The sequence below is a fragment of the Simochromis diagramma genome, unplaced genomic scaffold (assembly GCF_900408965.1).
Source record: "Simochromis diagramma unplaced genomic scaffold, fSimDia1.1 OVJJ01000366.1, whole genome shotgun sequence".
NCBI classification, from domain to species: domain Eukaryota; kingdom Metazoa; phylum Chordata; class Actinopteri; order Cichliformes; family Cichlidae; genus Simochromis; species Simochromis diagramma.
This window is the reverse complement of record NW_024386970.1, coordinates 740,566-750,859: the sequence shown is the minus strand read 5'-3', so window position 1 is coordinate 750,859 and position 10,294 is coordinate 740,566. Positions and strand designations below refer to the sequence as shown.

At 47.3% G+C, this 10,294-nt stretch overlaps 1 protein-coding gene across 5 annotated transcripts; it reads left to right on the top strand.

Moving 5' to 3' along the window:
* Positions 1-201: 201 nt before the first annotated feature.
* Positions 202-8,634, top strand: dus2 (dihydrouridine synthase 2). Of its 5 annotated transcripts, none has more exons than XM_040038742.1 (18): positions 202-267; positions 419-543; positions 877-924; positions 1,167-1,304; positions 2,169-2,214; positions 2,291-2,382; positions 2,704-2,747; positions 2,865-2,925; positions 3,002-3,049; positions 3,123-3,188; positions 3,766-3,836; positions 4,162-4,248; positions 4,462-4,630; positions 4,744-4,865; positions 4,953-5,093; positions 5,682-5,769; positions 5,873-5,946; positions 6,940-8,634. In XM_040038742.1, the coding sequence occupies exons 4-18, from the start codon at positions 1,185-1,187 to the stop codon at positions 7,205-7,207; spliced, it is 1,497 nt and encodes a 498-aa protein (XP_039894676.1). In that variant the 5' UTR covers positions 202-267; positions 419-543; positions 877-924; positions 1,167-1,184; the 3' UTR covers positions 7,208-8,634. The 5 variants fall into 5 exon arrangements, with proteins under 5 accessions (XP_039894676.1, XP_039894678.1, XP_039894679.1 ...); XM_040038744.1 differs by having other exon boundaries at positions 859-924; XM_040038745.1 differs by lacking the exon at positions 877-924.
* The last annotated feature ends 1,660 nt before the right edge of the window (positions 8,635-10,294 follow it).

Genomic DNA, 10,294 nt, shown 5'->3' with positions numbered 1-10,294 from the left:
TTAACTTGGATGTGTGTTACTGCACTTTGAGAAAATAACTATAAATAAATGCAGAATGAGGCAGACCTGGACTGGTGGTGTCTGTCTCTCTGAGCTGTGCCGGCTGTGGATGCGTCACAGCTGCTGGGGGTGGAGCCAAGAAATTATGGGGCAGGTGATTAAAAGCGATTCTGCGTGGGGAAAAAAATCTGATTTTATAAGATTAAAACGCAAGAGAAAATTCCAGAATAGAGAGCAGAGAGGCAAATCAACAACAGCAACAAAAAAGTTAAATATATTGATTAAATTTGTAATTTTTGTAATATTTTATATTTCTGTTTCCTTAACCTCAGAGGTTTTTTGTTTTTGCTGAATTTTATTTTTATTATTATTTTTATTTAAAATGAAAACTATAAATATAGATTCTGCTCTACTGAAGGTGTCGCGAAGATGAACGACGTGATGACGTAGATACCTAAACAGGAAGTTTAAACTGCAGCACGCTTTATTCTTCCCCACATGAGCACGAGAGCCGCTGTCGTCAGCACCTGAGAACAAATGCCGGTAAATATTTGATTTAAACGTAGAGATGAAAACTTCTGTATGATCGCAGCTGTCGCTTCCGTACTAACGCCTGTTTTCAGCTCGTGACGGAAACACAGTTAAGCAATTAGCTAGAATGCTAACGTAGCTTGGCTAGCCGCTCTGCCAAACTCTGTGCACAAGAATTGCAGTTAAAACGTTTATCGCTTGTTCGCTATCGGAAAGCTACCAGAGAGCATGAAACTAACTTTTCTACAATAAGCATCTCAATAAGGTTAATTCGGCGCAGATAGTTAGCAGATAATTGAAAATATTCAAGTGAAATTCTAACTTTAGGTCTGATAATCTGACCAGGTTGTCGACCTGTAGGAGAAGCTAATTGATCCAAAGCAACACTAAAAGGTAGGAATGTTGTTATTTGTATTGCTTTATTTCAATGGTGTCAATTAATGCATTAAACATACTTCTTTCAGTTATATCCACTTGTGTTAGAACCGAAACCGCCTTAAATCAGCTGATTTTTTGTAAGGGAGTTTTGTGTTGTTGTGAAAATGCGGCTAAACATGCCAGCACCTCTGGATAGTTGAAGCCCAGCTGTTTAAGAGGAGGGTCTCTGACCGTTGGGTCCTGTGTGGTCTTGGCAGGACGACTGAGCCGCCACGATGGCAGCAGGCCGGCTGAGCTTCAATAACATCACCGCCTTGGCTCCCATGGTGCGAGTGGGGACTCTGCCCATGAGGCTGCTCGCTCTGGACTACGGAGCTGATGTGGTTTACTGTGAGGTGAGGACAGAGGCTGTATCCTTGGTGACCATATTTGGATTATCCCCTCTCTGTGACATCATACAGAGCAAAGAGTGGTGAAAAAATAAATAATAAATAAAATTATATTTATACAGCACCTTTCTAGACAGTCACAAAGTGCTGCACATAAGGTAACAAATAATAAAAGGGTAAAACAGACGATATAAAACAGGCAGAAATTTAACCAAAAACTGTTTTAAAAAGAGTTTTGAGTTGTTTTTTTTTTAAATACAACTCCCGAGTCCACAGTTCTTAATGTCTGAGGGAGAGAGTCCACAGTCTCGGGGCCACAGTGGCAAAAGCTCCGTCAACCTTAGTTCTCATCTTAGTCTGTTTTATAGCAAGTAAGCCCTGATCAGATGACCTCAGGGACCTGCTGGGGACATCGGGCTGTAGCACATCAGAGATGTAGGCTGGTGCCAGTCCAGGCAAGGCTCTAAATGTCAAGACCAGGGTCTTAAAATGAACTCTAAGTTCAACAGGAAGCCAGTGTAGCTGAAATAGCAACGGTGTCACATGTGAATACTTTGTTAAAAGCCTAGCTGCAGCATTTTGCACAGCCTGCAGACGATCCAGGGAACCTTTGCTTAGACACATAAACAGTGAGTTACAATAGTCCAAGCGTGAGGAAATAAATGCATGTATAGCAATCTCCAGTTCAGAGAGAGATAAAATAGGGCTTAACTTTGCCACATTTCTTAAATGAAAAACTGCTAAGATGGAGTGTTTACAGCAACCTGACGGAACTTGGGTCACGTGTTGACCACAAGAAGAGGGAAATGTTTGATAAGAAATAAGTAAAATCCGAATAGTTCCCCCTTGACCCTTTGGTGTCTGTTGCAGGAGCTGATTGACATCAAAATGGCCCAGTGTCAGAGAGTGGTAAACGGTAAGAATCTGTGCCCTTCGCTGCCCTTCATACCGGCTGTTCATTCAGACCTTTCTCATAACTGTGTGTGCATCAGACGTGCTGGAGACGGTGGATTTCGTGGCTCCGGATGACCGAGTGATGTTCAGGACCTGTGAGAGGGAGAAGGGCAACGTCGTCTTCCAGATGGTGAGACTGGAAGCTTATAAGCGAGCAGAATGGCATCGACGTGGAGAAACAAAATTACTTTATTGGCTTTGTGCTTATTGTTTGCTATGGAAACGATAAGTCTGATTGGTCCTCTGCAGAGACGGGTCACAGGGTCAATCTCACATACTGTTTGACCCAAACAGTATTGAAGGATTAATCTTCCATTTATTATGTCAGACATCTGTAGTTCAAAATTCAGGATTGGCACTTATTGTTGGGGAGGTTCAACGTGCTGTGAAGACATGAAATATGAACAGTGTGTAAGGGGACACCTCGAACAGTCTTCCTTTTGTCTTTCAGGGAACCGCTGACCCGGACAGAGCGTTGGCTGTGGCCCGACTCGTGTGAGTTCAAAGTTGACTCTTTGTGTTGCGAGTGAAGTGCTCGTGCCGTCAAGCTCTGCACCGCCTTCCTCGTCACAGTAACTTTAAACTTTGTGATAACAAGCTGCTTCCTCACAGGGAGAAGGATGTGGCTGCTGTCGACGTGAACATGGGCTGTCCAAAGGAGTATTCCACCAAGGTGAGTCCAGTCGCCCCCCACTGACGCTGTGACCCTCTGTCCCTGTGGCTGACCTCTGACCTCTGCTGTCCTGCAGGGCGGGATGGGAGCTGCTCTCCTGTCGGATCCTGATAAGATTGAAGCGGTGAGCTGTGAGCTAAGAGATCACGTCAGGATAAAAGGAATGTTTTTAATTCTGACTTTGGTCTTCACCTCAGATCCTGAGGACGCTCGTGACAGGAGTTTCCATCCCGGTGACGTGTAAAATCCGAATCCTGCCCTCAGTAAGACGTGAACGTTTCACTTCCTCACCTTCACTCTGTTATCTTATTCATAGCTGTATGTTGCAGTGTTAATGTCACCCCTGTGCACTGTGGAGGGGGTTTGCCTTTACCTTGTATTTTAAGGTCTCGTGAGACCCCATCCTTAAAAAATGAAATGTCATGTGCCTTGCACCCTCTGCATGCACACAGCCCCACCTCTGCCCTGTTTGTTGCAGCATGCGGTAATATGCAGCAACAAATCTGCAAGTGCGTGTTTTACTTGCTGCCTTGCACCGTGCAGTCAAAGTGCTCGCTCAGAGACACCCAGCTTTCTGTTTCGCCTCAGCTCTGCGTGTTTGTACGTCTGATCGTGGTTGGCTGCACGCTACACGCAGTTTTTAAATGATGGTTTCATTCATTAAGAGAACAAAGTTATCCAAACCTAACTGCCCCCTAAACCCGATAACTGTTCCAGCCTCAACACTGAGAAGTCAGGTGTTTGTGGTCCCTTCAGTGGGCCACATGTGCAGAAGAATACATGAGGAGGGGGGTAAATACTTACTGCAGATGTTTAATCTTCGCTGTTCTTTGGTTCCAGCTGGAGGAAACGGTCAGTCTGGTCCGAAGGATCGAGAGGACGGGCGTCGCTGCGGTCGCCGTTCACGGCAGGTAAACTGCTTCAGGAGTGTGAAAACTTCAGTTACGGAGAAGCAGAGTACAGTTTCATGCAGTCATTCAACTCGTATACATAATTAATTATGAGGCCAGTTCATCCTCTGATTGTCTTTGCTTTGCATCTAAAATGTGAGAAAGTTAGAAAAACATCTCATAATATTTTTAAAAATAACTTTTACTGCACAAAACCAAACAACCGAACAATCTGTTTATGGTGCCAAACAAAAGGAGCCAATAAGGAGCCTGGAAAAGTCTCGAACTGCTTCCTGTTGGATTTCTTTTGGCTGTCGCTGACGGACGTCTGTGTCTCGTTGTTCAGGTTTAAGGACGAGCGTCCCAGACATCCTGTCCACTGTGATTACATTCAGGCCGTCGCTCAGGCCGTCTCCATCCCCGTCATCGCAAAGTGAGTAACAGTCAGCTCCCGCTCATGTGTTTGAACGCCATTCTCGGCTTGAGATCGAGAGTTTGGCCCTGTTAGGAGAGAACGGCAGCTCCTCTGAGGACAGAGCCGTGTGGTTTCTGTCCTCAGTAAAGAGAATCTTAAGTACCAGCGTTCCTAAACGCAACACTAAGACCTGGAGTCATTAAACCGTCCGCTGTCCTGTGTCTCCTTCAGCGGAGGCTCTCTGGATCACGTGAAGACCAACGCCGACATAGAGGAGTTCAGAAAGGCGACGGGCGCCTCGTCGGTGATGCTGGCCCGCGCCGCCATGTGGAACGCGTCACTGTTCCGCAGCCAGGGAGCGCTTCCTTTGGAGAAGGTCATGGAGGACTACCTCAAATACGTGAGTTTGAAGTGCAGCTCGTGAAGACGCAGAATAAAATTCTCTCTTTGGAGAAGCTTTGAGCACGTTTGGCGTTTTGTTGATTACCACAGATGTTGTTTGATGTTTCACAGGCGATTCAATACGACAACAATGCCTTCAACACAAAGTACTGTCTGTGTCAGATGCTCAGAGACAAGGTGGAGTCTCCTCTGGGGAAGCAGGTGCAGGCGGCGCAGACCAACGCTGAGATCAGGTGCAGCACTGTTTGTTTGTTTGCAGCAGTGTCAGATGTGTATGTACGTAGGGTGGGTGGGTGTGATGTGGTGCTGATGTGTTGCAGCGAGGCGTACGGGCTGCAGGAGTTTTACCGGCAGACTCGGGAACAGCTGCAGGCTCGGAGGGACGCCCTGCAGAGCGGCAGCCAGCCGGAGCGACCCGTCACGGACGGAGACGTCACCACCATGGCCATCAAGTTCGAACGGTGAGTGAAAAACACGTTTTCAGCTCCTCGTTTGCAGCTGGAGATGATTCTCGTGGTTGACGCAGCAGCTCGTAGAGCCGGCCGTGAAAGGCCAGTGCACCACGCTTTTAGAGGCGTTGTGGTTTTCCAGAGACCTCAGCACAATATTTATGCAGTGTTATTTGATGAATTCATGCCACGACTCTTTTAACTGGAAATGAGTTTGTGGCTGATTTTTCCACCTTTGATAAACACAGTCTGGGAGTTCTGCTAACTTCTGTTCCCCAGTTTAACCTTAAGGAACCACACCGCTTTATTTTGATCCTAAAAATCAGGATTTGGCCGTCAGCCTGAAGACCAGCGGGCGGTGTGGACACGCAGCTTGTTCACGTCCACCTGCTGGTTATGTTTGGGCACCGAGAACTACTCAGTAGGTTCAGGGAACGTGTCACTGTTACATGCACCAAACGCCGCCTCGAGAGAAAACGAGCAGCTGTAACGAGGCGGTACTAACTGACACCCCGGGGATGACAGCGGGCTGGACACCGCTGTCCGTCTGCCTGCGTGGACTAAAGTGAAACTTGGTGGATTTGATGTGTTTGGTTGCAGGAGAGAGTATCCTCCTCAAATCACTCCGAAGATGTTCCTGCTCGAGTGGAGCCGTAAGGAGAAAGTGGAGCAGCCGCAATACGAGACAGTGAGCAAACGCAAAGCTTCACGTCCACAGAAATGTTCGCCTTCGTTCCTGAATGTGACGGCGTGAATGATTTGTGCGGTTCTAAGAGGTGTGTGTGTTTCAGGTGCAGCGCGCTCAGGACCGAGCCTTTCAGTCCACAGTGACCGTCGCGCAGAAGAAGTACAGATCTTCACTGTGGTGAGTACAAACTTCAGTGCGTCTGCTCTGTAGCTGTGTTCAGTCACAGCGAGCCGCTAATGTGCTAAAACACCAGCGAGGCTCATCTCTTTCCCTCCACACAACCGGCAAAGTTTCTTGTTGGGTTCTTCTGAGCAGCTCTGAAAGTCTCCTGGGTTCACCGGTTGTTGAGCGGTGGTTCAGGCTTCTGTTTTTGGACGGGTGGACTGTGCCGAGCTTTGGCTCAATCCTGGAGAACTCAGCTGTTCTCCTCCTTCATGTCCAGCTGACAAATCTCAAATCTGATTTTTAGCCTGCATGCAAGCCGTTTTGCAACCCGCCTCCACCTTTTTCATTGATGCTCTTTTCTGTTGCTACATGCACTGAATTGCTGCCGTGTGATTGGCTGTTTGGATAGTTGCGTCATTTAGCAGCTGAACAGCCGGCAGGGAATCTATACTCCTGAAGTAAGTTGTGAAGAGTCGGGAACGCTGAGGCGGAGCTGAAAGATGACAGGAATGGCGTCTCTGAGCCCTCTTTAAGCACCTCAGTGACAAAATGTCAGCTTGTGGAATAAACTGCACGGCTCTGATCCTCTGAGCGCTCCCGCCTCCTCACAAATATCTGTGCTCGCTCATTTCCTACGGTTATTGTGACGTCTCGTGTGGTTGAGCGCCCCCTCCTACAGTTCTGACCACATTAGCTTCTCACAACAGGCACGACTGAAAGTGTGAAAATAGAAAGTTTCATACAGATTATCAAAAGTAGACTCGGTGTTGTCCCCGTCTGACACCAAGTGACTCATTTCAGCTCCAGATTTCATTTTGAAATGACACAAAGTAACTGAAGAGAATTAGAATATGTTTATTTAAAGACATCGTGAGGATGTTTTTCCAGCTTCCGCTCAGAGTGCGGAAAACCTCCAAGAAATGAGCCGCAATTGAAAATTTGATCGCAGTCGTGATTTCTTGAGTCTGCTGCGCTTTGGGCTAAAACTATCTCGCCGTCTTTCAGGGAAAAGTCAAAGAAGTTTGCAGAGCAAGCGGCCGCCATCGTCTGCCTGCGAGTTCTGGGAATACCAGAGGGACGGATCGGCGAGGAAGACTCCGGCCTGGTCTGCAAAAGGAAGAGGGAGGGGAAGGTGAACGGCGCCGCAGAGGAAGAGAGGAGTAGGAAACGGCACGTAAGCGACGTCCTGCAACAAACCTCAGAGGTCGCTGTGGTAACGAACGGTGACAGTCACCAAGAGGCTCCGCCTCCGAGCCAGCGGGAGAGCCTGTGAGGAGTTTAACAGCTGGCAGTGACCTGCATGATCAGACATTTAACCCAGAAATGAACTCTGAGTTTGTGCTCAGTTTTATTTTTTTTATTATTCATCACTTCATCTGATTTAAACTCAAAGTAAATATTTTTTAAACCCAGCACGGCTGACATTCGTCTCACAGCTCAGGTCTGATCGTTTAGTCCCGTTAACCACGCCGCTCATCCGCCTCTGTCCTGTGGATGTCTGCACGTGTGCGGGGAGCCACGCCTCCTAATGCACGCGGTTAAAACCCATCAGAACTCGCTGGGTTTTATATGAAACGTCTCGCGCGTGGCGTAGCCATCACACGGTGTCCGACCTGCAGAACAGACGCTATCCAGTGTGAGAGCCTCGGGTGTTTGATAAGAGAAGATTAAATTAAACACAGACCTCCTCCAGCTCTCTTCTGGGGTGGTGGGGAGGGCAAGATCTCTCCAGGAAGGGTCTCCTCCTGGGTCCAGAACACCTCACCTGCCAGGAGGAGCGCCACTCTGTCTCTGAGGGAGAGCCCCGCCCCCTTCAGAAGAAGCTCATTTCTCCCATTAGTAACCCCGATCTCTCCCGGCCACAGGTGAGGGTAACAACAACAACAATCAGCAGCTTCACCGTTACAGTTTCATCACTGCAGCTGCTCGTCTCCAGCCCGGGTCCTTATAATTTACAGACAAACGGCTGTTGGATAAAGGAAAGCTGGCACAAACATCGAGCTCCTACATGTGAGGCTTTAATGAAAAACCTCACCAGAGGTGCCACACGAACATTTCACACACGCGTCCTGCAGCAGGTGAGCGACGGTTTTAGGGCTCGCCTAAAATCTGAGTCAGATCCTGGAATAAATGCAATCCTGTGGCTGCTCGTTAGTGATTCCTGTCAGTCTGGTCTGAGCTGAGTGGACGACGCTGTGCAGCTGGAGCATCAGAGCGTCTGCCTGTAGATGTCTCGGTGCTGGACAGGTGAAAGAAGAGGGCGGTGCTCAACTTTTCAGTTCAAAGTTGAATCTGTAGAGCGTTGCAGAAAGCTGTTTTAACACCCGGTGCCTTACTCTGTCTTTTGTTCATGATTTGTGGAAGAGCCTCAAACTCACCGTGTGCTGATGGAGAAGACGTCTGTGATTTGTGCAGCTTCTCGCCTCTCAGTAAACACTGACTGTCACACTTTGTGAACTTGTTTTGATCTCATGATCTTCTTTGTTTTAAGGTATAAAATCTGCCAAATGATGTCATGTTTTATGTTCTTGCCAAAGGAACAACCTGTGCTTTTCTTTGTCTGCAAGTTGAATTAAAGCATGTGCAGCCTGGTGGATCTGTCCTCACAGAGCTCAGCTGTTCATAATGACATTTTGGACACTTTTCATTAACACTGGCTCAGGCTATGTTTGCCTCCATTAAAGAGGTCGTCTCTGTTAACCAAATGTGCATGTGGCTCATTTTCCCCTCAGTAATATCTGAATTTAATTGGATTTTAAGCCCAGAACTTTAATCGCTTGTTTTGTTGCAGCAGGATTTCTGCTCGTGTTCAGAACTTTCTGCACAGTCAGATGAAAGAAAAATAATTATCAAACTAGCTCCAAAATTTCTAAACTCAAAAACATGACTGGCTACACAACTGACTGTTTTTACAATTATTGAATCCAGCGATGAGGCACAGAAAGCTGCAGTTCCTCTAACATCCACTAGAGGCTCCCGCAGTCAGTCCATCCCATAGACTCCCATGTTAAAACTTTGCTGGGGATATGAACACGTTTACAGCCTGATACACAAACTTCGGTCTCTACAGATGTGTTCTCTTTATAACACCTGTGCAGGTGGGGAGTCACTGTGTAAACTGCATAAAGGCTGAAAGTTCGAACTATTCGGGGCGTGGCCTCTCTGGCCTGATAGGCGGATGGTGACACAGGCGGCTGTAGCTGCTAGCTGTCTGTTAGGCTTCACCTCTGGTAACTGGAGTCCTTGAACTGGACCTCTGGACCGTGTTTGTGCTGTTTGGAGCTTTTTTTTTTTTTTTTGGTCATGAGTGAAATTCTATTTCCACACTAATTTGCAGGTGCTCCCATACTGTTTATGAGTGCAGCTCGTTCTCATTAGCTGATAAATGAATACTCCACACTGTTGTCTAAACATGGTCACTTCTGGGTCCCACTAACCAGCATGGTGGCAGCCAAAAATGTTAAAACGGAGGCTTCAATATGCACTCCATGAACCAACATGTGAGCTGTGTCCATCTTTCACATACAGTCTATGCCTCTCCTCTTTCCTTCTCACTGTTCTGATCTTTAGCAAACATGAGCATGACATTAAAGAAGAAAAATTCTGTGGTTTTATTAACTCGTATTTGATCAACTTTCGGTTCAGGACGTGCTCAGAAAATCTCAGGAGAATGCGATCAATAATTATTAAAAAATATTTCTCAATTTTCTGTTATTTGTGTCGACCTTCATCCACAGATCAGCACATCTCTGTGGTGTCGCTGTATGATGTGGAGGCCTGGGGATAACAATGCTCGGCAGTCCCTCATAAAGAGGGTCACCTGGTCACCCAACCCACACCTGGACCTGAGGTCCGGTTCATGAACAGGCAGGTGTGAGTTTTCCTGGGCTGACTTCGAAATTCATGCAGTCTTAAAACCTTTAGCTTCCTTTGTGACATGTTTCAAGTAGCCTGGGCCTGTACTTGCTTCACCTGAACTCACCTGACCTCAGGTGAGTTCAGGTGAGGTCAGAGCTTCTGCACACAGAACACGAGCGTCACTACACAGGTGTGCCACATGGTGTTAACATAAAACCGCCCCTTGTGTTTAACGAGTCCCGTGAAGTCCTGAGCTGAACCTGTGAGGTGAAGACATCCTGCTGCTGACGTCAAATTAGGGCGGTCTGATGGTGCCTTCATGGGCGCTGCGAAATACGGTTTCCAGGCGCCTGCTGATCTCTGGGAGGGGACTCGAAGGTGCAATGTGAAGCTGTGTGTCTGAAAAAATGGTCATAATTAAGGAGAGGAACACCCTGTGGAGGCTTTCTAAAAGCACATGGCAGCTTTCTGTCAGCTGCTCAGTGGAAAACAAGATGAAGTT

Excerpts from the sequence above, each read along its gene's own strand:
- dus2 (XM_040038745.1), top strand. The coding sequence starts at position 1,185 with ATGGCAGCAGGCCGGCTGAGCTTCAATAACATCACCGCCTTGGCTCCC. Across the intron at positions 2,926-3,001 it reads CAAAGGAGTATTCCACCAAG|GGCGGGATGGGAGCTGCTCT; the intron begins GTGAGTCCAGTC and ends GCTGTCCTGCAG. Across the intron at positions 3,050-3,122 it reads ATCCTGATAAGATTGAAGCG|ATCCTGAGGACGCTCGTGAC; the intron begins GTGAGCTGTGAG and ends TCTTCACCTCAG.